At 44.3% G+C, this 26,387-nt stretch overlaps 1 protein-coding gene across 1 annotated transcript in view; it reads right to left on the bottom strand.

Annotated features, from left to right (window-relative positions):
• slain2 (SLAIN motif family, member 2) overlaps positions 1-24,704 on the bottom strand; it is a 25,321-nt gene extending 617 nt beyond the window's left edge. Inside the window, 11 exon segments of the mRNA XM_035784134.2 lie at positions 1-1,170; positions 1,300-1,510; positions 1,974-2,012; positions 2,639-2,770; positions 5,156-5,305; positions 5,531-5,728; positions 5,731-5,892; positions 6,029-6,214; positions 6,378-6,551; positions 21,316-21,458; positions 23,964-24,704. The exon segment at positions 1-1,170 is cut by the window's left edge and continues 617 nt beyond it. Coding sequence (XP_035640027.2) covers positions 1,101-1,170; positions 1,300-1,510; positions 1,974-2,012; positions 2,639-2,770; positions 5,156-5,305; positions 5,531-5,728; positions 5,731-5,892; positions 6,029-6,214; positions 6,378-6,551; positions 21,316-21,458; positions 23,964-24,436 — 1,938 coding nt within the window. The 5' untranslated portion in view covers positions 24,437-24,704 and the 3' untranslated portion in view covers positions 1-1,100.
• Positions 24,705-26,387: the final 1,683 nt, after the last annotated feature.

Here is a 26,387-nt window from a genome sequence, read left to right as displayed (position 1 = left end):
TACATCAAGCCTTTGCTGCATGCTCAGGTCTCATGGCTACAAGGGTTGGATTTTATATATTTTACTGGGATTACATATCTCTGACTATATTGTCTGGATGTTGCAATGGCATATTAATCTAATGGTGGAAAGCAATAGAATTAACTAACCAAACCAGAAGTAGATCTGGATTGAGATTGTGACTACTGCCATTGACTGGCGCAGCTCAACATCACTAGCCAGCCCTGAAACAGATGTGATAGTCGATACAGGTTAAAACCATAGTTATGATTAGGTCTGGGATGGGGCTTTGGCCTGTTTCTACCAGTCACCTGTGTTATCAACATAAAAACATCAACACTCAAATGTCCTGTTATGAAACCATCTAAAAACTACTTTGGAGAATTAGCTTTGCAGTAGAGGTTTTGATTTTTTTTCTTTTTTTTTAATATATTCAAATCAATAGAAAACAAATACTGAATATGGATATTTGGAAAATTAACTCTTTAAATAATGATTTGAATAAATAATGTCAAACATTTCAATACATTCTAGTTCATTCACAAGAGGAAAAAACTATGATTTGACAAAACTTCGTAAAATGTTCAATTCTTTAACATTAAGGGAACATTTTACCTGCACAGCATCATCATAGAGATCTCTGACAAAGGCATCTGTTGAGAACAGACTGCAAAAAGAGAAATTTGTACAAACACTTCAACCTGAGGGAGGTGAAAAAATAGACTGAGAAGCATTTTGTGAAGACTTATTGACTGATTGCTGAACAGACACACTGAGGCAGATGAGAGTGCCCTCTGGTGGCACCGGGATGCTGGAGCTCAGCTGGTTTCTTTGGCATTCTCTCTAGGCTTCCGCCTCCCAGCCCTGCCTGGCCCCTTCAGATCCTCTCCACACAGACACACACCATGCTGCTTCAGCTGTTCAGATCATGTTCCTCATGATAGTAAGACGAAAGACGAATTTGACTTTGTCTTTGTTATAGTTTATTCCTTAATTCATGGTAAAAGTAATCTTGGTTGATAAAGTGCCGCATTGTAATGTTGGTCTGCCTCTGTGCTGATCAGAGGGCCACACAGTGCCCCCTGCTGACCAGGCCAGCCTCAGTAGCAACCCTCCCTCCAGTTATCTCCTTCCCGTCCACCATTGTAGGTCCGAGGGGCAGGTAGAGACCTGAGGAAGAGAAGAACCAGAGAAACAGATTAGTTCTGAGGCATTAGGCAAGACTATAAAGGTCTGATACACCTGCAATCAACTGACAACTATACTTGCCTTGAAGCTGTTTGTAATGTGTGTACCTACCTGCGTACTGGCTGGGCCAGTTTGCTGCGAGGCACGGGGATGCCGCCTCCCCCCCCTCCTGCACTGGGCCGGGGCAGGCCGCTGCGTGCTGGGCCCAGGGAGCGTGTGGGGGTGGAGGCTCCAGAGCCAGGGGTAGACGTGGCCTTCACAGGTTGCCTCAGGGCCAGGGGAGACGGAGTGGCCGGGGTTCGCAGCTTACTGGGAGAAGGGACTGGACGAGCAAGAGACGGGTCAGTACAGTACACTATATTATGAACAGATGGAATGGAGGATGACACTTCACTATACACACAACAGAGATCTACACCATTCTCAGTGTTTCACCACTGAGCAATTAACAACAATGATCAGAGGCACATATGAGAAATAACGTGTAGTCTATTACCTAATATGTATTCAGAATAATTATTTAAATAATTTGATAACGTGATTTTGCATTAAATTACAAGACCCATGAAACCAAGGAAAAGGAAACAATGAATGAAGATAAGAGGCCTTGTATTAAGTATTTACACAGAATACAAAGAACCACTATAATAGTTGATGTGTAGGATGGATGAGGCACACATGCCCTCCAGCGATAGGGAGGGCACAGATAATACCACAACATTAACACACCATGAAACCACAAACACAATATATAAAAGTTGGGAGCATGATCAGTGAATACTCACTGAAATCACCTTCTTCTCCAAAGCAACAGGAAAGATGGACTAAACAAAGATGAAGATAGGAGAGATTTGACTTCATTCAGAACTGCAGGAGAAAGTGCAATAGATGACATGGATGGAAAAAGATCTCTGGACTAAGAAGTCTTCTAGAGCCTATACTTTCCAATAACAGTACATCACATACTAACTAGCTACTAATACAAACCAATCCGCAACCATTACCAAGAAGAGTTCAGGAGGAGTGACTGCAGTGTGGTCAGAAACTGATATTATCTGAAACAGCCTTGAGGTCTGTGAGCCCAAAGCCATTCCAGAACCACAGGGTTTCTCAGCAGGTTCTCCCCATCACCAGTAGGGGAGATAAGAGTTCTGTTCCAGACAAGACCCAGCAACACCATGGAGACACTCAAACTTTCAAGACCACACTCCCAACCAGAAGCTGCCTACCCTGACCATCCTAGAAAACAATTACTTGGCTGGCAAATTTTCTGGCACTTTATATTTGGTTGAGTGCATGCAGGTACGTCACACAGCCAACCAGTCACAGTAAAACACAAAATGCTTTACGTTTGGTAAAGAATGTGGTCGTGTGTATTACTGAGGATGTGTGAGTATGTAGGAACTTTAACTCGTAAGGTGAATGATCCCAGGCACTGGCAGGCTTTTACCTCGCAGAGAAGAAGGGCTTTGGAGGTGCTGTTTGGGTTTCGGGGACTGTAAGGATCGAGGGGGAATTCCTGTTTGGGAGGAGCGAGGGGGAGTCGAGTACCGGGAGTGGAGTGGAGTGGAGGAGTGCTGGGCTACTGGGAGAAATGGAGATGACAGTTGGGGAGAGAGAGTCAGGCCTTACTCTGACCTGCTGTACTGTTATGGTTACTGGACCAGGGAAAGGAGATTATAGAGTTGAGCCAGGCAGCCGAAGAGGAAGGAGGGTGTGTCAGTGAGGCAGGTCAGCCATTGTAAAAATCAGCCAAGCCTGGCTTAGTGAGTATCATTCTCAGGCAAAGGTATAATAGCAGCCTGAAACACTAGGGGGTGCTGCAGCCAGACATTCACAGTCCAGAGAGATTGCCACGGGTAAAGTACTTAAGTCAAGCTGGGCCGACACTAGGCTAAACCACAGCCAGTGCCTCGGCAGAAAGAGAGGGGTGGGTGAAAGGCAGCACATGCTCTGCAGTCAGATAGAGAGAGGCAGGGATAGTGATGTCAATGCACACCACAACCAGAAGAAGCCCTGAAAGGTAAAGGAGATGACCCCTATTATCAGCCAGTGTCAAGAGCGAAACAATACAACAGTGATATAGTACAGGATAGTACAGAACATATGTATATTGCAGATATAGTACAAGTCAAAAGTTTGGACACACCCACTCATTCAAGAGTTTTTCTTTATTTTCTACATTGTAGAATAATAGTGAAGACAAACTATGAAATGACAAAAATGGAATCATGTAGTAACCAAAAAAAAGTGTTAAACAAATCAAAATATATTTTATATTTGAGATTCTTCAAATAGCCACCCTTTGCCTTGATGACAGCGTTGCACACTCTTGGCATTCTCTCAACCAGCATCATGAGGTAGTCACCTGGAATGCATTTCAATTAACAGGTGTGCCTTATTAAAAGTTAATTGGTGGAATTTCTTTCCTTGTTAATGCATTTGAGCCAATCAGTTGTGTTGTGACAAGGTAGGGGTGGTATACAGAAGATAGCCCTATTTGGTAAAAGATCTAGTCCATATTATGGCAAGAACAGCTCAAATAAGCAAAGAGAAACGACAGTCCATCATTACTTTAAGACATAAAGGTCAGCCAATACGGAACATTTCAAGAACTTTGAACGTTTCTTCAAGTGCAGTCGCAAAAAAACCCATCAAGCTCTTTGATCAAACTGGCTCTCATGAGGACCGCCATAGGAAAGGAAGAACCAGAGTTACCTCTGCTGCAGAGGATAAGTTCATGAGAGTTACCAGCCTCGGAAATTACACAGACTTCAAGTAACAGACACATCTCAACATCAACTGTTCAGAGGAGATTCCAACCTCCTTTTGATTCCAACCTCCGTGTCTTTGTTAGACGCAGAGTAGGTGAATGGATGATCTCCGCATGTGTGGTTCCCACCGTGAAGCATAGAGTAGGAGATGGTGTGATGGTGCTTTGCAGTGAAACAGTCTGTTATTTATTTAGAATTCAAGCCACACTTAACCAGCATGGCTACCACAGCATTCTGCATCGATACGCCAACCATCTAGTTAGCGTTTAGACAATGACCCAACACACACCTCCAGGCTGTGTAAGGGCTATTTGACCAAGAAGGAGAGTGATGAGTGCTGCATCAGATGACCTGGCCTCCACAATCACCCGACCTCAACCCACTTGAGATGGTTTGTGATGAGTTGGAATGCAGAGTGAAGTAAAAGCAGCCAAAAAGGGCTCAGCATATGTGAACTCCTTCAAGACTGTTGGAAAAGCATTCCAGGTGAAGCTGGTTGAGAGAATGCCAAGAGTGTGCAAAGCTGTCATCAAGGCAAAGGGTGGCTGCTTTGAAAAATCTCAAATATATTTAGATTTGTTTAACACTTTTGGTTACTACATGAATCCATATGTTATTTAATAGTTTTGATGTCTTCACTATTATTCTACAATGTAGAAAACATTCAAAATAAAGAAAAACCCTTGAGCAGGTGTGGTTAGACAGTAAGATATTTTAACTATGAGAATTCAGTTGGTGGCGATATCAAAATAACATTCAGTCTTTTACTCAGTTCTCTCTGCATTCTAAATCCTCACAATAATCTACTTTTAAATCTGGATTATAATTGATTTGGATGAAAAGGAGAAGAATGCACAGAAGGAGAAATTATTCAAATAGTGAAATGAATCAAAAGGAGAGAGAATCCCAAACCATCAAAGCCAAGACAGTACAAAGCAATAGAGGTTTAATAAGGGGGAACCTGAGAGGGATGTATGGTATACCCACTCACACACTGACTAGCTACATCACAAAACTAGAACACTACACATTATTCCTTTCATAATATTTGTGATGTTGAATATGCTTGAGAAACAAAAAATGTTATGTCAATATACAAGAGAGAATAATATGAAAATGACAGACTGTCTCAGATTGCTATTACTGAGTGAACACGCGATATGATAAACATTGTATGTGTGTGTAGTACTCACTGGCAGACTGACTGACTGCCTGGTGTCTGGGTGAGCCTCCGTTTGGCACTTGCAGGTTGGACTCAAAGCTCCTGCTGTTCTTGACGGGCTCTGGGCCCTGCTGTGCCACGTTGGAGCGGGTCAGGTTAGGAAGACTCCGCCTCAGCTTTTCTACAAACACCACAACAAAGGAAAACTGAAAACAGGACTGAACAACTACACATTGGCCCAGAATTACACATGACCTTTGACCAGCAGTGATCATAATTTGAATCAGACTATATAATTGAATCACATAATTTGTCCTTCAGATAATTATTAACAAAACCATTTCCCATCTAGTCTCTCAATCCTCAGGAGGTAGTGCTTGGGTGTAGTGAGCCAGCGTCTCCTTACCTTCGTTCTTCACCACGTTGGTCTGCAGCTCTTGGGGGGTGTGGCTTTGCAGGGAGTGACGTGGTGCCTGCAGCCGGCTGATGATTGGCTGCGGGGAGCCTCGGCTGTGGGGGTGGCTGTACTCCAGGGAGCGTGCGGGGGAACGGGAGCGGGGGGAGTTTCTGGGGGAGGCGTGAGGGGAGTGTCTGGGGGAGGGGAAAAGCGGTTTGAGGGGATGTGGAAGGCGGGGTGTACAGCCTCCTCATCGTCCTCTAGACTGTGGGCGTCCAGTTCCTGGTCACTGAAGGTGCTGCGTCTCAGAGAGTGACAGGACGAACCAGAGCTCCGTCTGGAAGCTGTGGCAGCATAGTCCTGCCGAAGACCTGGAAACACACACACAGACGGTTAGACATACACCGCTTGTAGTGTGTACTGAGAAAGACAGTATAAACACACCGCGTCACTGACTGGTGGGTAAATGTTTTTCCCAGACAAACAGAGTTAGAAGATGGTACGTACTCTCCTCCTGCATGCGAGCCAGGATTTGTACATCAGTGACGTCGTTGAGCTTGTATGTGGTGGAGGATCCTACAGAGTCCTCGTCCATCTCTGAAGTGCTCAGCTCACTGTCTATTGAAGACTGAGGGCTGACCGCTGGGGGGTTCCTTTCTCTCTCTACTGAGCCACCACGCTGCTGCTGGTGAGCTGCTGGGACACACACATTAGGGGTTCATACTGGTCCAACACACACACACCTGTAGGTCTAAACCAAGCTGTCAACTAAAGTGTATGTTTTAACATAAAGAACAAGAGAGAGGGCCACAGAAGGAGAGTTAAAAGACAGGCTTTATATGCTAGTGTACAGTACCCTGGTTGACGGGGGGCATCAGCTGCTGTCTGACGATGGGCACCCTGCTGGGGGTGGAGGAGGGGGAGTTGAAGCCACTGCTGTAGGGGCTGTTAGCTGTGTTTGTGCAGTATGGGCTTCCGTAGTTGACCTGGGGACTGTAGGGACATCCATACAGGCTCCTACGCTTGTTTGCTGTGGAGAGAATTCAAGTCAAAGTTTATTGGTCATATTCACGTATTTTCAGGTGTTATGGCTGGTGCAGCAAAATGCTTATGTGATTAGCACCAACAGTGCATTAGAATGTCTCACAAATACAATACAAATAATACATAAAGAAGAATTGCCATAAACATACTGTGATAAAGCCTATATCTTCATCACATAAGGGACTGTTGTACAGCCATCAAGCTACATCGTAATAACCAGTCATTCACTGGGATAATATGGGAAGTCATTGCAGGCATTACCGGTTGCCCCCTCACAAGCTGCATTATACCAACCACTGACACAAACACTAAATGTGCACAGGACATAGTACACAGTCACACACACGTTCTCTCTGAGTCCTCTCCTCTGTAGTGTGTTGACAGTGGTGCACATTTTAGAGTCACTTAAAACACATGGCAGGCGTGGGCGTCTTTATGACGGACTGGAGAAAGAGTTAACAATACGGTCTATTCACTCAGTAGTACACAGTGAGAGCAGCACTGTGATATCTATCCAGCTCTCCACAGAGACTCTATACAACCAGTCAGTTAGTCAGTCCCATGGAGGCAGGCTCACCATGGACCCTCCCTTAGCTGAGTCATTAGACCAGGCCTGGCTGGCTGGCTGGCTGCTCTGACAGATCCAACGCATTAGCCAATAGCCATTACGGTTGACTGTTGTACTGCAGCCCCACTCGGCTCAGCCAGCAGTGCTGCATACACTCCAATCTCCAGGGCCACTCGTTTGCTCATCACTCTCTCTCCCTTCTTCCCCTGTCTAGATGCGTTTACACAGCTGGGTGGTGACTGGAAAGTAGCCTTTAATGATCAACTCGCTCTCCTTTCTGTTTGAGTTTATTGTTACAGGGACAGTGCACATTAATCAACGTTTCAGTAAAAGTGACGGTTTTAGCCAGCCGGCTGATTTTCAATCACAGGTTATTAAAAACACTTACAATACAGACAAACAATGAGCAGTGAGCACATGCAGCGCAACATAGAACAAACAACACATTCTCTCCCTCTCTCTCCTATCCTCTCTCAAAATAACATGTCCACTCAACTCACTCACTCACTTCCTTAGAGATCAGCCACTGAGGAATACTAGGATCACAACATGACACTACCACAGAACCACCTGCACACTTAGGCCTTAACCAGGGACACAAGTACTCTTCTCACACACTTCTTGATCACTTTGTCCTCTGTGGATTCGCAGATAAGCTCATGATAAGTGTCTAACATATCTAAAACAGTGACCTCACCAGAGACAAACGTGTCTGTAGTTCAGATTATGTCCAAAATCCTAGTGCTGACAGAGCTAGTTATAGCGGAGATATGTTGTGTTATGGGATGATCAACAGTATACCTATAGGCCTACAGGATATAGGTCCTCACACTCCGAGAGAGCAGACAGGGATCTAACACAGTGAAGTACCAGCCTCTGAGTTGCACCTCCATGAGTCTGTGTCATCTGTGACCCAGAAAACAACCCCTGGAAACACATTGTTGAGGTCAACCTCTGGAGGTCTCAATGGGGAGATTACTGCAGTTAAAAACCACAAGGAAAGGACAGAGTTTCAGAGGGTGCATTCACAGCTGTTCCCCATGTATCCAATGGTGCCAGGCTAGCCAGGGGTGAATGAGTTAAGGGCTAGGAGGTGATTAGATGGAACAGTAAATCAGCAGGAGTAACAGACAGTCAGACTGCTGGCTCCCTCTCAGCAGGGATCTGCAGCACTGGGACAAATTAAAATATGTGTTGTCCTAAAACACTGTACTAAAACAAAAACCATGCAAAAAAAAAATATTTTAAAAAATCACAGAAACCTAAATAATGGTTAACATTTATATACCTATCATACAGAGGTGCTTACTCAACATTTAACACTTGCTCCCTCCATACTAAAACCATCCCGTAACACTACGAAGTTGAGGAAATGCAGGAAAGCTATTCAGGAGTAGGGTTGCAAAGGGTCAAACTTTTCGGTAAATTTCCAGAATTTTTCCATGGGAAGTTAAGCCTGGGTATTTTACTTAAATTAATTTTTTTAAAGTTTTTTTTTTGTGGGATACACGTAAGGCAATTCTAGGTCTTGTGGCATATTTTGGTTAAACTATCCCCAATTCAATGGAATTACAACCCTCTGCATGCACAGTGCATTCTTCCATCACATGTACAGCTGATTCTCAAGATCTTGCACACTAATGAGATGTTATTTAGCCCACACAACTACACTGTCTGAGCCAAGGACTACATGCTTTCTGGTAAGTTTTGATTACAATACTGGGTGGGGTGAATACATTTTATATGACATTTGTTAATTAGTAAATAGTAGCCTACACCGAAATGTGTTTAAATCATTTCTAACTCGTTAACGATTTCTGCTAGTTCGTTTTTGCTACCATGTCGGTTTTAACTTACTTGACCCTGCTAAGTGAGGAGTGTTAATTCACCTGTTTCCATACATGTTTCATTATAAAACATTTATCTTACAAAAGGAGTTGTTCAATCTAACTAATTAACTATTTATCTGCACATGGAATTGTGTGTATGTGTGTGTATACAGTGTATACTTTACTTTCAGTGCAGCAAACTCTCCAGAAGTTCAGTGAGGATCTCTGAATGATCCAATGTTGACCTAAATGACTAATGATGATAAATACAATCCACCTGTGTGTAATCAAGTCTCCGTATAAATGCACCTGCACTGTGATAGTCTCAGAGGTCCGTTAAAAGCGCAGAGAGCATCATGAAGAACAAGGAACACACCAGGCAGGTCCGAGATACTGTTGTGAAGAAGTTTAAAGCCGGATTTGGATACAAAAAGATTTCCCAAGCTTTAAACATCCCAAGGAGCACTGTGCAAGCGATAATATTGAAATGGAAGGAGTATCAGACCACTGCAAATCTACCAAGACCTGGCCGTCCCTCTAAACTTTCAGCTCATACAAGGAGAAGACTGATCAGAGATGCAGCCAAGAGGCCCATGATCACTCTGGATGAACTGCAGAGATCTACAGCTGAGGTGGGAAATCTGTCCATAGGACAACAATCAGTCGTATATTGCACAAATCTGGCCTTTATGGAAGAGTGGCAAGAAGAAAGCCATTTCTTAAAGATATCCATAAAAAGTGTAGTTTAAAGTTTGCCACAAGCCACCTGGGAGACACACCAAACATGTGGAACAAGGTGCTCTGGTCAGATGAAACCAAAATTGAACTTTTTGGCAACAATGCAAAACGTTATGTTTGGCGTAAAAGCAACACAGCGCATCACCCTGAACACACCATCCCCACTGTCAAACATGGTGGTGGCAGCATCATGGTTTGGGCCTGCTTTTCTTCAGCAGGGAAAGGGAAGATGGTTAAAATTGATGGGAAGATGGATGGAGCCAAATACAGGACCATTCTGGAAGAAAACCTGATGGAGTCTGCAAAAGACCTGAGACTGGGACGGAGATTTGTCTTCCAACAAGACAATGATCCAAAATATAAAGCAAAATCTACAATGGAATGGCTCAAAAATAAACATATCCAGGTGTTAGAATGGCCAAGTCAAAGTCCAGACCTGAATCCAATCGAGAATCTGTGGAAAGAACTGAAAACTGCTGTTCACAAATGCTCTCCATCCAACCTCACTAAGCTCGAGCTGTTTTGCAAGGAGGAATGGGAAAAAATTTCAGTCTCTCGATGTGCAAAACTGATAGAGACATACCCCAAGCGACTTACAGCGGTAATCGCAGCAAAAGGTGGCGCTACAAAGTATTAACTTAAGGGGGCTGAATAATTTTCCACGCCCAATTTTTCAGTTTTTGATTTGTTAAAAAAGTTTGAAATATCCAATAAATGTCGTTCAACTTCATGATTGTGTCCCACTTGTTGTTGATTCTTCACAAAAAAATACAGTTTTATATCTTTATGTTTGAAGCCTGAAATGTGGCAAAAGGTCGCAAAGTTCAAGGGGGCCGAATACTTTCGCAAGGCACTGTATATATATATTTTTTGTTTTACACATTTATTTCCTAATCTTTACAGGAAAATGCCACGGGCACTATCTGATGTGTGGAGACATTGCACTGCAGCGAATGTAGAAGAAAAAGCTGTGCACATTTGCAAATACTGTGCCAAATCATACACTACCATTCAGAACCTTGGGGTCACTAAGAAATGTCCTTGTTTTTGAAAGAAAATCACATTTTTTGTCCATTAAAATAACATCAAATTGATCCGAAATACAGTGTAGACATTGTTAATGCTGTAAATGACTATTGTACTGCTATGTTCTTTGCCCAGCATACACCCCTCCAACTAGACATGCTTTATCTACTCATTTGCTGGATGCAGAGTTCAACAGAGTTCAAGTGAAGGTCAAACAAATCATAGAGAAGGCAGACTGTATTGCAATGATCTCTGATGGGTGGTCGAATGTTTATGGGCAAGGAATAATTAACTACATCGCCACCCCTCAAACAGTATTCTACAAGAGCACAGACACAAGGGACAACAGACACACCGGTCTCCACATTGCAGATGAGCTGAAGGCAGTCATCAATGACCTTGGACCACAGAAGGTATTTGCACTGGTGACAAACAATGCTGTGAACATGAAGGCTGCTTGGTCTAAAGTGGAGGAGTCCTACGCTCACATCACACCATTGGCTTTGCTGCTCATATGCATTGAATCTGCTCCTCAAGGACATCATGGCACTGAAAACAATGGATACACTCTACAAGAGAGCCAAGGAATTGATTAGGTATGTGAAGGGTCATCAAGTTATAGCAGCAATCTACCTCACCAAGCAAAGTGAGAAGAATAAGAGTACCACATTGAAGCTGCCCAGCAACACCCGTTGGGGAGGGGAAGGAGTGTCTCCCAAAATAAATGGCCATATCACAGTCTGCCGATATGGACAGCCCCATCAAGAGGATCCTCCTGGATTATGCATTTTAGGAGAGAGTGGTAAGCAGCCTGAAACCTATAGCAGTAGCCATTGCATGGATTGAGGGAGACAATGCCATCCTGTCTGATGTTCAGACTCTGCTTGAAGATGTAAGAGAAGAAATCCATACTGCCCTGCCCACTTCACTGTTGCTCCAAGCAGAGGAAACTGCAGTTATGAAATACATCAAAAAGCGTGAAGACTTACGCCGGATGCCCATACACGCCACAGTGTACATGCTGGACCCCAAATATGCTGGCAAGAGTATCCTGTCTGGTGCAGAGATCAACAAGGCCTATGGTGTCATCATCACCGTGTCTCGCCACCTTGGCCTGGAAGAGGGCAAGGTTCTTGGCAGTCTGGCGAAGTACACTTCCAAGCAAGGGCTTTGAGATGGAGATGCAATATGGCAGTCGTGCCAACATATCTCATCAGCCACCTGGTGGAAGGGACTTTGTGGATCTGAGGCTCTTTCCCATGTTGCCTCCATCATACTCTAAATCCCACCAACATCAGCTGCCTCAGAGCGCAACTGGTCCTTGTTTGGGGGAACACACACCAAAGCACACAACAGGCTGACCAATACAAGGGTTGAAAAATTGGTGGCCATCTGGGCAAATCTGAGGCTTTTTCTCATCCTCAACAAGGTTGGAAAGTGACAGTGAAGATGAGGCCTCAGAGTCTGGTGATCAAGAGGAGGATATTGAGAAGGTCCAGGGAGAAGACATGGAAGCCTGAGAGGAAGACAACCAAAGCTTTAGTTTCTAGAATTTTACGTTGAAAATGTTTTTGGGAGATGCGTTGGATCATTAAATATTCCCTTTCTTTTGTTGTTCAGTGAAATCATCCCATGTGAAGAGTCAACTCATTTAATTAAAGTTCATTTTACATTTCTATTGGAAGGATTTAATCATTTGTAATTATGTCTACTTATGATAAGGTAAAAGGTTTATGTTTCTGTCTCCATATGATATGGTAAATATATCCAATGCAAAAAACATCTACATTTAAATGGTATTGATATTAATTCCCATATATTCCCATTAATTCTCACAGAAGGTTTCCATCTCTGAATATTCCCCAAAATGGGCAAGGGGTATAACTAGTGATTTGGGGGGGGGGGAATCGCTAGTTACATATCGGGATATTATTTTTAACGATATATCGTATAGTTTTGACAATATTATTTTTGCGCTAGTTGGCTGTACTTGCCCCAAAACTATTTTTCCTTCATAGATTGTTCTTCATCTTTTTAAATTGGGAGCCAATTTGTTTTCAGCACTTTCATTTCCCTGACTGATCAAAACACATGTTTTTATGGCTCTCTCTTGTCCCTCTGCAATAGACACATGGTGGGTAACATGTTTGGAACATTGAATAGCAATTGGTACCTAAGTATGGTGAGGTCCCAGCCCTAATAACCACTATTTCCATTAATCTTTGCCAAGAGACTAGCGGTAATAAAAGCTCTTTCCCAGCTGATGGTTTGACTGCAGAACCTCCAGTTTCCAGTGGAATTAGCTTAGACAGCATAAAGTCTGTAACCAACAGAAAAAAGTATTGTTTGTTCTAATTAAACAGCTAAGCTAGACAAAGGAAATGTAAACAATACTTTGCATTGAAGCCTCCTTAAAGTGAAAAAGAAAAGGTTCTTGAGACGGACTGGGATAGCTACACTACATGGCTAAAAGTAGGTGGACAACCATTCAAATGAGTGGATTTGGCTATTTCAGCCACACCTGTTGCTGATGAAATCGAGCACACAGCCATGCAATCTCCATAGAGAAACATTGTCGGTAGAATGACCCGTACTGAATAGCTCAGTGACTTTCAATGTGTCATCATAGTGATGCCACCTTTCCAACAAGTCAGTTCGTCAAATTTCTGCCCTGCTACAACTGCCCCGGGCAACTGTTATTGTGAAGTGGAAACATATAGGAGCAACAACGGCTCAGCCGCAAAGTGGTAGGACACACATGGTCACAGGACTGCCGAGAGCTGAAGTGCGTAGCGCAAATCGTCTGTCCTCAGTTGCATCACTCACTACCGAGTTCCAAACTGCCTCTGGAAGCAACGGCAGCACAATAAATGTTAGTTAGGAGCTTCATGAAATGGGTTTCATGGCCGAGCAGCCGCACACAAGACTAATGCACCATGCGCAATGCCAAGCGTCGGTTTGAGTGGTGTAAAGCTCGCCGCCTTTGGACACTCGAGCAGTGGAAACACGTTCTCTGCAGTGATGAAGCATGCTTTACCATCTGACCGTCCAAAGGACTAATCTGGGTTTGGCGGATGCCAGGAGACCGCTACCTGCCCGAAAGCAATGCCAACTGTAAAGTTTGGTGGAGGAGGGGCTGTTTTTCATGGTTCAGGCTAGGTCCCTTAGTTCCAGTGAAGGGAAATCTTAACACTACAGCATATAATGACATTATAGACGATTCTGTGCTTCCAACACTTTGTGGCAACAGTTTGGGGAAGGCCCTCCTGTTTCAGCATGACAATGCTCCTGTGCACAAAGCAAGGTCCATACAGAAATGGTTTGGTTGGTGTGGAAGAACTTGACCGGCCTGCACAGAGCCCCCACCTCATCCCCATCGAACACCTTTGGGATGAATTGGAAAGGCAACTGCGAGCAAGGCCTAATCGCCCAACATCATTGACCCGACCTCATTGATGCGCTTGTGGCTGAATGGAAGCAAGTCCCCGCAGCAATGATCCAACACCTAGAGGAAGTGGAGGCTGTTACAGCAGCAAAGTGGAGAATCAACTCAAAATCAAATCTAATTTATTTGTCACATACACATGGTTAGCAGATGTTAATGCGAGTGTATCGAAATGCTTGTGCTTCTAGTTCCGACAATGCAGTAATAACCAACGAGTAATCTAACCTAACAATTCCAAAACGAATACCTTATACACACACAAGTGTAAATGGATAAAGAATATGTACATAAAGATATATGAATGAGTGATGGTACAGAACAGCATAGGCAAGATGGAGTAGATGGTATCGAGTACAGTATATACATATGAGATGAGTAATGTAGGGTATGTAAACATTATAAACATTATATTAAGTAGCATTGTTTAAAGTGGCTAGTGATATATTTTTTACTCCATATTAATGCCCATGATTTTGGAATGTTCGAAGAGCAGGTGTCCACATAGTGTAGCTCTTAGCATTTCACATGAGGAGCAGGCAACATAATTTTGTGGCTCAGGGAGAGAAAGAAAAACAAAAATCAGGGGAGAGAGATTAAGAAGTGAACTCTATAGGTCATGAAAGAACATGACCTAGAGAAGGCGGGGATATCCAGTCCATTATAATTTAAGTACTGAAATTGTAACTACATGTTAGGGCGAGCATGGCTGGATAGGCCAGCTATCAGCCTGGGGTTAGGGACTGCCTTTCTGCTGTAGAGAAGAACTGGATGTAATCTGAGGACAGTTTTCAAAGCACAGTTCTACATGGGCTACATTCTGAATATAGCCCAGCATTACAGGTCTGGTACTGGCAGTAGAGTCCCTTTCTGGGCCATGCTTCCAGTTGTATAATGTTATAAGAATGACCAGAATCTAGTTTTGCAAAATTTCACAGGGACATTGAAGGCTCAAACCTCTGAAAGGATTTTCCAGAAAGAATTCAAATCAATCAAATCACATTTCAAATCAAATTTTATTTGTCACATACACATGGTTAGCAGATGATAATGCGAGTGTAGCGAAATGCTTGTGCTTCTAGTTCCGACAATGCAGTAATAACCAACAAGCAATCTAACTAACAATTCAAAAACTACTGTCTTATACACAGTGTAAGGGGATAAAGAATATGTACATAAGGATATATGAATGAGTGATGGTACAGAGCAGCATAGGCAAGATACAGTAGATGGTGTCGAGTACAGTATATACATATGAGATGAGTATGTAAACAAAGTGGCATAGTTAAAGTGGCTAGTGATACATGTATTACATAAGGATGCAGTCGATGATATAGAGTACAGTATATACGTATGCATATGAGATATATAATGTTACTTACCCTACATTATTCAAGGTAGCATTGTTTAAAGTGGCTAGTGATATATTTACATAATTTCCCATCAATTCCCATTATTAAAGTGGCTGGAGTTGAGTCAGTGTCAGTGTGTTGGCAGCAACCACTCAATGTTAGTGATGGCTGTTTAACAGTCTGATGGCCTTGAGATAGAAGCTGTTTTTCAGTCTCTCGGTCCCAGCTTTGATGCACCTTTGATGCACCTGTACTGATCTCGCCTTCTGGATGATAGTGGGGTGAACAGTGGGGTGGCAGTGGCTCGGGTGGTTGTTGTCCTTGATGATCTTTATGGCCTTCCTGTAACATCGGGTGGTGTAGGTGTCCTGGAGGGCAGGTAGTTTGCCCCCGGTGATGCGTTGTGCAGACCTCACTACCCTCTGGAGAGCCTTACGGTTGAGGGCGGAGCAGTTGCCGTACCAAGCGGTGATACAGCCCGCCAGGATGCTCTCGATTGTGCATCTGTAGAAGTTTGTGAGTGCTTTTGGTGACAAGCCGAATTTCTTCAGCCTCCTGAGGTTGAAGAGGCGCTGCTGCGCCTTCTTCACGATGCTGTCTGTGTGAGTGGACCAATTCAGTTGTGATGTGTATGCCGAGGAACTTAAAACTTGCTACCCTCTCCACTACTGTTCCATCGATGTGGATAGGGAGGTGTTCCCTCTGCTGTTTCCTGAAGTCCACAATCATCTCCTTAGTTTTATTGACGTTGAGTGTGAGGTTATTTTCCTGACACCACACTCCGAGGGCCCTCACCTCCTCCCTGTAGGCCGTCTCGTCGTTGTTGGTAATCAAGCCTACCACTGTTGTGTCGTCCTCAAACTTAATGATTGAGTTGGAGGCGTGCGTGGCAACGCAGTCGTGGGTGAACAGGGAGTACAGGAGAGGGCTCAGAACGCACCCTTGTGGGGCCCCAGTGTTGAGGATCAGTGGGGAGGATATGTTGTTGCCTACCCTCACCACCTGGGGGGCGGCCCGTCAGGAAGTCCAGTACCCAGTTGCACAGGGCGGGGTCGAGACCCAGGGTCTCGAGCTTGATGACGAGCTTGGAGGGTACTATGGTGTTGAATGCCGAGCTGTAGTCAATGAACAGCATTCTCACATAGGTATTCCTCTTGTCCAGATGGGTTAGGGCAGTGTGCAGTGTGGTTGAGATTGCATCGTCTGTGGACCTATTTGGGCGGTAAGCAAATTGGAGTGGGTCTAGGGTGTCAGGTAGGGTGGAGGTGATATGGTCCTTGACTAGTCTCTCTAAGCACTTCATGATGACGGAAGTGAGTGCTACGGGGCGGTAGTCGTTTAGCTCAGTTACCTTAGCTTTCTTGGGAACAGGAACAATGGTGGCCTTCTTGAAGCATGTGGGAACAGCAGACTGGTATAGGGATTGATTGAATATGTCCGTAAACACACCGGCCAGCTGGTCTGCGCATGCTCTGAGGGCGCGGCTGGGGATGCCGTCTGGGCCTGCAGCCTTGCGAGGGTTAACACGTTTAAATGTCTTACTCACCTCGGCTGCAGTGAAGGAGAGACCGCACGTTTCCGTTGCAGGCCGTGTCAGTGGCACTGTATTGTCCTCGAAGCGGGCAAAAAAGTTATTTAGTCTGCCTGGGAGCAAGACATCCTGGTCCGTGACGGGGCCCTGCCACATGCCTCTTGTGTCTGAGCCGTTGAATTGAGATTCTACTTTGTCTCTGCACTGACGCTTAGCTTGTTTGATAGCCTTGCGGAGGGAATAGACTGCACTGTTTGTATTCGGTCATGTTACCAGACACCTTGTCCTGATTAAAAGCAGTGGTTCGCGCTTTCAGTTTCACGCGAATGCTGCCATCAATCCACGGTTTCTGGTTAGGGAATGTTTTAATCGTTGCTATGGGAACGACCTCTTCAACGCACGTTCTAATGAACTCGCACACCGAGTCAGCGTATTCGTCAATATTGTTAACTGACGCAATACGAAACATATCCCAGTCCACGTGATGGAAGCAGTCTTGGAGTGTGGAGTCAGCTTGGTAGGACCAGTGTTGGACAGACCTCAGCGTGGGAGCCTCTTGTTTTAGTTTCTGTCTGTAGGCAGGGATCAACAAAATGGAGTCGTGGTCAGCTTTTCCAAAAGGGGGGCGGGGCAGGGCCTTATATGCGTCGCGGAAGTTAGAGTAACAATGATCCAAGGTTTTTCCACCCCTGGTTGCGCAATCGATATGCTGATAAAATTTAGGGAGTCTTGTTTTCAGATTAGCCTTGTTAAAATCCCCAGCAACAATGAATGCAGCCTCCGGATAAATGGTTTCCAGTTTGCAAAGAGTTAAATAAAGTTCGTTCAGAGCTATCGATGTGTCTGCTTGGGGGGGGTATATACGGCTGTGATTATAATCAAAGAGAATTCTCTTGGTAGGTAATGCGGTCTACATTTGATTGTGAGGAATTCTAAAATCAGGTGAACAGAAGGATTTGAGTTCCTGTATGTTTCTTACATCACACCATGTCTCGTTAGCCATTGAATATAATCTTATGTGGTCCAAATCTACGACCAACCTGTGTATTACATTAGTCATGAGCCAGACGCGATGCCCTGCTCGGTAAAATTCCTTCACCAGAACAAACACAATCCTCACACGACGCCATGGTAAAGAGAGAGGGGTGTGGTAGAAAGGAGCCAGCAGCCATAAAGGGTGTCACTGAGGAGCCCACAAACAGTACAACCACACAAGATGCCTAGGACCGCTCGGCTTGTCATGTGGTTGACGTGCAGCCATGTCTGACAGCTGTCTACCTCTTCTTCCCTTAGGTATAGGCAGATGGAACCCAGTCACCAGGTGGGTGAACCCTTGTTGAAGGTAAAAAAACATTGCGACGAGCAGCACTACAGAGGTTGAAATGAGTTTGGTGCAAGACTTGGCTCTCACACAATATCTGCGCATGTGCAGATATTTTGCTTCACGCCGTTTGCAGCAGGGTTTGCTTCACGCCGTTTGCAGCAGGGTTTGCTTCACGCCGTTTGCAGCAGGGTTTGGTTCACGCCGTTTGCAGCAGGGTTTGCTTCACGCCGTTTGCAGCAGGGTTTGCTTCACGCCGTTTGCAGCAGGGTTTGCTTCACGCCGTTTGCAGCAGGGTTTGCTTCACGCCGTTTGCAGCAGGGTTTGCTTCACGCCGTTTGCAGCAGGGTTTGCTTCACGCCGTTTGCAGCAGGGTTTGCTTCACGCCGTTTGCAGCAGGGTTTGCTTCACGCTGTTTGCAGCAGGGTTTGCTTCACGCTGTTTGCAGCATGGTAGCCAGGGCACCAAAACAACGGAGAAGTTGAGCCTTGCGGCACATCATGTGCTCGCTAACAGATCATGTGACTTGTATCTGCTCTGTGATTGGACAACAAAGACCACAAGACACATGGTTAGTGTAGGTTGTGGTGCTCTTTGAAACAGAAACTGACGGTAAAAACACGATTTCTCAACACAGAGGTTGAAATATACATAACTAATGGAAACTACTTCAACGTACAAATAGTTTTGCAATCTCAGCAGTAATATCACCATGAGTTACAAGGATTGAGAATCCACTTCCGGAACCCCTAGGTGCAGCCCTATAGCCTGCACTACTGTTTTCTGCTGGTTAACGCACACCTAAATAATAATGTATCAACCAGTTGATCTGTAGAACTTCCCTTTGTCCTTAGAGTGAGGTAGAGATGGGGGGCATGGCAGTGACTGAAGCATTAGGTCATGTCCATATTTTATGGATGACATAATCCTCTCCTAACCTAGTATGATGATATCACCACCACCGATTCTCCCCCTTCCGCCATTACTTCTGTGAATAGTAATACCCATTTAGTATGTTGTCACCCACCAGAGCCCCAGAGTCTCTTCTGATATAGTCTGAATTTAACTTCAGTGTACGATTTTTTTATTTCACCTTTATTTAACCAGGTAGGCTAGTTGAGAACAAGTTCTCATTTGCAACTGCGACCTGGCCAAGATAAAGCATAGCAGTGTGAACAGACAACACAGAGTTACACATGGAATAAACAATTAGCAAGTCAATAACACAGTAGAAAAAATGGGCAGTCTATATACAATGTGTGCAAAAGGCATGAGGTAGGCGAATAATACAATTTTGCAGATTAACACTGGAGTGATAAATGATCAGATGGTCATGTACAGGTAGAGATATTGGTGTGCAAAAGAGCAGGAAAGTAAATAAATAAAAACAGTATAAAAACAGTATGGGAATGAGGTAGGTGAAAATGGGTGAGCTATTTACCTATAGACTATGTACAGCTGCAGCGATCGGTTAGCTGCTCGGATAGCTGATGTTTGAAGTTGGTGAGGGAGATAAAAGTCTCCAACTTCAGCGATTTTTGCAATTCGTTCCAGTCACAGGCAGCAGAGTACTGGAACGAAAGGCGGCCAAATGAGGTGTTGGCTTTAGGGATGATCAGTGAGATACACCTGCTGGAGCGCGTGCTATGGATGGGTGTTGCTATCGTGACCAGTGAACTGAGATAAGGCGGAGCTTTACCTAGCATGGACTTGTAGATGACCTGGAGCCAGTGGGTCTGGCGACGGATATGTAGTGAGGGCCAGCCGACTAGAGCATACAGGTCGCAGTGGTGGGTGGTATAAGGTGCTTTAGTGACAAAACGGATGGCACTGTGATAGACTGCATCCAGTTTGCTGAGTAGAGTGTTGGAAGCCATTTTGTAGATGACATCGCCAAAGTCGAGGATCGGTAGGATGGTCAGTTTTACTAGGGTAAGCTTGGCAGCGTGAGTGAAGGAGGCTTTGTTGCGGAATAGAAAGCCGACTCTTGATTTGATTTTTGATTGGAGATGTTTGATGTGAGTCTGGAAGGAGAGTTTGCAGTCTAGCCAGACACCTAGGTACTTATAGATGTCCACATATTCAACGATGCACATAAATCCACAGGAAGGGATGTGACTGGAGTGTTGCTAGGGCTGTAACAATTATGGAATTGAGAGTAATGATTTTTTAGCTTGTAATGCATCTTTGTAAATTAACTAGGACATAATGAATACAATACAGTGTTGGTGACCCCTGTGACCCCCCCTGTGACTGCTGACAACTTTTGGAAATTAAGCTTCTCCTCCCGACAGTGCTGTTCTGCTCATACAATGATTACCAACTTTACCCACATCATGTAAAATTGAAAAACTGCTATTGGGTAAACTATATCTACTTGAATATGAAGTTGAATACAATATTTGTGCCAGCCTTAGGTGTTGCGTAACTACTATTGCCACCTGATCATTACTCAGAACACACAGGTTTAGGGATAGTGATCTTCAGCAAAATGTTGCTCAATACAATATTACATGAGCATACCTCCAAAAATGTAACCCATCTTACTTTAGCCGGGAGGATTTGGCGTCTTGGTATCCTGGTTGAAGGGATTGTCTATTATTATCCCATAGGGCGGCGCACAATTGGCCGAGGGTCGTCCGTTTAAGGGTTTGGCCAGAGTACACCGTCATCGTAAATAAAAAGGTGTTATTAACTGTCTTGCCTAGTTAAATAAAGGGTTAAATAAATAATCTCATAACACGCAGAGGGAAACAGAAAGAACCACTCATACAGGCCATGATAATGCAGTAAACACTTTCATACAGCACATATGCCTACGACAAAACAAATGCATATTTGTCCTAGATGTGTGTATGATTGTGTGGAAAAGACGAGATAGAGAGAGAAGAAGAAGAGAGGGGAGAGGAAGGAGAAGAGAGTAGAGAAGCATGGTGACAGTACCTGACATGGTGACGTCCAGTCTGTGGATGAGGGAGCGCTTGGCTGACTCCATGTCAGGACTGGGATTGTCCAGAGCCTGGCGACACCACACAATGGGACTCAAGGCTTTCTGCAGTGGGCTGTTGAGCTTCGCCTCATACAGCCTGAAGGAACACAACACATTAATTTAACACACACACACATCAATGGACATCGCACACAAAATACAAGACATCCTCTTATCTAATACATGATGGTTGATGATACAGGTTTGGTGAGTGTTATAACCTGCTTAGGCCTATATCGCATCACAGCTGCTATGGCTGATACTTAGGCCTTATACTTTGACAGAGAAAGTGCCTCTACCAGGAAGAGGAATCTGAGTCAGCAACTGTGAGCTCTGTCTCAGCCACAGAGAAAAGCACTCATAACTACTGGACACAAACACCAAGGCCTACTATTAGAAAGATGTAAGCCTAGTCAACATATTTTGTACATTCTTTAGGCAACTAAAAGTATGCGACAGAGGTGTTCACCATAACATTTAAAGAATCAAAGTTCAACCAGATTTATAGACTTATTGGGCCTACTCTAGTCATTAGGCCTAAATAATGCTGTGGATCCACATGGCTATGCTTTTACAGTGCGTATAAGCCTAATTATCCTGTAAACATGCATGGATGGATCATCCTAACTATATTTTAGAATCAAACCCTAAAAGCAGGATGGTGCTGTGCAGTTGTTAAACCGTTGCAAATCCAGTCTGATGCTAATTCCAGGATTATGGGAGTCAGTCTATGACCAGGACTGGCAAGCCCTCAGTTAGTAGTATTATGGGTAATCCTGTGTTTGTGTTAATCACCAGCCAGAGGAGAGGTGTGTGTGTGTGGGGATTGGGTTAGTGGGGCGGGGCAATAGGGAACTGGTACAGAGAGGCTATAGTAAACTTCTAGGTCCTTCTTCCTCATCCAAATATAGAAAATATAGTTTCTTGAACTGTAGTAGAAGACGTTTCTGTATCCAATGCATTCACATAGCATTCACTGATCATGTGTTTAGGGGTTACCAGGGTCCATTCACGATTACTATCCAGACCAGTGGAGGCTGCTGAGGGTTGGAATGAATGGCTCATAATAATGGCTGGAAAGGAATAAATGGAATGGTATTAAAAACATTGTTTCCATGTGTTTGATACCATTCCATTCCCTCCATTCCAGACATTATTATGAGCCGTCCTCCCCTCAGCAGTCTTTACTGATCCAGACAGTCTGGCCATCATTAGTGACTATCCTTTTTATAGCTGGACTCCTCTGATCCTTGACCTAGAGCACAACGCATTACCATCAAGATGCCCATTATATGCCAATAAATAACATTCCTGAAACCGTACCATGGCAGACAAGGGCCTATCTCTCAGAGAATGAGAGGAGGAGAGAGCTGGGCACTGACTGTCCTCATTATAGGCTAAAGCTTACTATGGCTCTAATAACAAAACTCAAACAAAACAAATCTCATTTATAAACTGGGCTTATTTCACATCAGCTCTACAGTGAGGTCTCCTGTCCCTGTAACTCTCTAAAACCGTTTGAGGGATTTCCTCGAGTTGGGATCAGCAGTGAGATTTGTGCAGCCTCACAAATCCAATCAAACATCTCGAATTTCAAGGATTAGGCTACACTTCTAAAAGTGAATCTGTGTAAGGCCCTTACCCTATAACCCACAAATGCACAACAAACAATACATGATCGTGACATTCAGTGTGGTGGTTGAAACTGTGGCTGGGCCTGGCTCTCAAAACAATTTGGATACTATAACATTGTCATAATCACATAGGGGCAATTACTTTCTCTCAACCTCTTTTCATACAATTATGGCTGGTGTGGAAATTGGAAATCGTTCTAACAAAGGAGGTAACCATGGTTGTGGCTCTTGCACTTTCCCCATAGGCTTTGGCTGGGTAAACAACTTTCAATTTCACTGTGCACACTGCTCTCTTCCCACTACCATGACAGTTGTCTAACATGTCACCAAAATAGTGCAACTGGCCAACATATGAACTGAACTTCCCATATGCTGAAGACACTATATACTGTCGACTTAAAGGATGACTACTAGTTTTTGTGGGCGATAATTTGACAATAAATAAGACAGCTAAAATTAAATGTTATGATTAAGGCCTAATAATAAAGGGCTGTGATGAATTAAAGCACATGAGCAACAACCACAGAACAATGAATGCCAAGTTCCACTAATATATCATTGACGAGTATGTAACGTGACAAGTGCAGGGGGTGGTTTGACAGTTCACACATGTGATCCCCTTTTCATTTGGTTTTCATTCTAACCACCACCCCTCACTCACTCACTAATCAACAATGAACGACAGACAATCTGTCTGCAGTGTGTTATGACCTCAGTGTCTGTGGCCGGCTATTATTGTATTTAGAACATGACCATGCGGTACATTCCTATGCAGTAATTTCAGCGAGAATGATTTACCTCCCAGGCGGTTGTCATCGTAGACAGCGTCTGGAACAGCTTTTGAGGCGTCACATATATGGGCGCACAGGTACACTGGTTGCCAAATGCATTAGGGCGTGCTGTTGTGTTCTGGCACAGCCCTTAAACTACTTGAATTACAGATGGTGTAATCGTGTTGTATCACTCACCAGCTGTCTTGATCTTCGTTAAGACAATCCATGTCTTCGAGATCGAGGATTTCTACTTCATCCAATATAGAAGTTTCCCCTTCATCCATAAAACCCAGTGTTTCCCCTGCGTCAGTAAAATAGGAATTGGTGCCATTGAAAGAGGTGGCAGCCGATGCCCCCTCGCCCTCATATGCTCTCCTGGAACTGATGCCATCATATGACAGTCTGGGACTCAAACAACGGGAGTTTTCCAAAAGCCCTCCATAGCCAGTTCCGCCGAACCCCACCCCAGGGAAGCCGGCCAGCCCCGCCGCTGAGGCGGCTGATAAGCGAGAGTCGTATCCTGCACTATGGGGTCTATGGTTCCCTGACACTGCTCCAGACGAAGACCGACTACGGAGCTGCTCGTTTTGTTGTTCGAGTTTCTTTACCAAGTCCTGTAGTTTCCGCACCTCTAAGTCCGCGTTGATGTTTGAGTTGATATCCTCCATAGCTAACGTTGGTTAGCGCCACCACCAGCAAAACAAAATAAAAATGCCGCTGCTGTGTGGTCTTTTGTTTCCTCTTTTTCACTGGTGGTCACGATATGTTAGTCACTCTAAGCAATATTTAGGTGTTTACTGAAAACACTTTGGTGTTCAAATAAGTTATTGGGCTCATCGTCGTCATCTTCTCCAAATATTCATACACACAGGCAGGGTTGAGGCCATTTTCGCTGTTCCCGTCGCCAACTATGAAAGACCAACAGGCAAGGCTCGGCTACGTCATCACGTGAAACATCGGTAACGAGCACGTAACCATGCTCGGGTTTACAGTATCGATAATGCCACACACTGTACTGAATGGAAAGTATTGTGTGAGCTAAAATACAGTACAAGGAAAGTATGGTGGTTTCAGCTAACTGCTGCTAAGTATCAGCTCATTTCTGCTAACACGTTGCTTATCAAAGGTCTAGATTTCAGTTTTACTTTGCTCTCCAGAACCCAAGGCATTAAGGCATTCTGCCTTATCCCAAGGATTCTCACCTGGAAGCACTGCTTACCGGTGGGACCATGTGAACTCCAATCCCCAATGCTCGTTTCAATAATCATTGCTTGCTATACGGTTTTCGAAAACATATGGTACTTATTTTTCAGAACAGTGATAATTAACATTTTAAAAAATATACTTACTGTATGTAGCAGGTTTGCACAGCTATGTCTTCAGCCGAACAACAACACTACATTAGTCCTCTCCTCTACTCCCTGTTTCCCCACGACTGTGCGGCCAAGCACGACTACAACACCATCATTAAGTTTGCTGACGACATGTAGGCCTGATCATCGACAATGATGAGACAGCCTATAGGAAGGAGGTCAGAGACCTGGCAGTAATGGTGCCAGGACAACAACCTCTCCCTCAACGTGAGCAAGACAAAGGAGAGGATCATGGACGACAGGAAAAGAGCGCCGAACGAGACATTCAAGTTCCTTGGTGTCCACATCACAAACAAACTATCATGGTCCAAATATACCAAAAAAGTTGTGAAGAATGCACGCCAACGCCTTTCCCCCCCAGGAGACTGAAAAGACTTGGCATGGGTCCCCAGATCCTGAAAAAGCTCTGCAGATGCACCATCGAGAGCATCCTGACCGGTTGCATCACCACCTGGTATGGCAACTGCTCGGCACCCGACCGTAAGGAGCTACAGAGGGTAGTGCGTACGGCCCAATACATCCCTGGGACCAAACTTCCTGCCATCCAGGGCCTATATACTAGGTGGTGTCAGGCCCAAAATATTGTCAAAAACTCCAGTCACCCAAGTCATAGACTATTCTCTCTGCTACTGTATGGCAAACAGTACCGGAGCACCAAGTCTAGGTCCAAAAGGCTCTATAACACCTTCTACCCCCAAGTCATAAGACTGCTGAACAATTAATCAAATGTCTACCTGGACTATTTGCATTGGCAAACCCCCACTTCCCTTGTGTATACACTGCTGCTACTTGCTGTGTATTATCTATGCATAGACACTATACCCCTACCGACATGTACAAATTACCTCAACTAACCTGTACCCCTTTGGTTCCCAAGTGGTGCAGAGGTCTAAGGCACTGCATCTCAGTGCAAGAGGCAGTCCCTGGCTCGATTCCAGGCTGTATCACATCCGGCTGTGATTGGGAGTCCCGCAGGGCAAAATTGGCCCAGTGTCATCCAGGGTAGGCTGTCATTGTAAATAATAATGTGTTCTTAACTGACTTGCCTAGCTATATAAAGGAGAACAAAAACAACTGACTTGGTACCCCCTGCATATAGCCTTGTTACTTTTTTTATTTATTTAGTTGATATTTTCTTAACTCTATTTTCTTAAAACTGTGTTGCTGGTTAATTAAGGGATTATAAGTAAGCATTTCACAGTAAGGTTGTACCTGTTGTATTCGGCGCATGTGACAAATAACATTT

The sequence above is a fragment of the Oncorhynchus keta genome, chromosome 1 (genome assembly GCF_023373465.1).
Source record: "Oncorhynchus keta strain PuntledgeMale-10-30-2019 chromosome 1, Oket_V2, whole genome shotgun sequence".
Classification (NCBI taxonomy): domain Eukaryota; kingdom Metazoa; phylum Chordata; class Actinopteri; order Salmoniformes; family Salmonidae; genus Oncorhynchus; species Oncorhynchus keta.
This window is presented reverse-complemented; position numbering and strand designations above follow the sequence as displayed.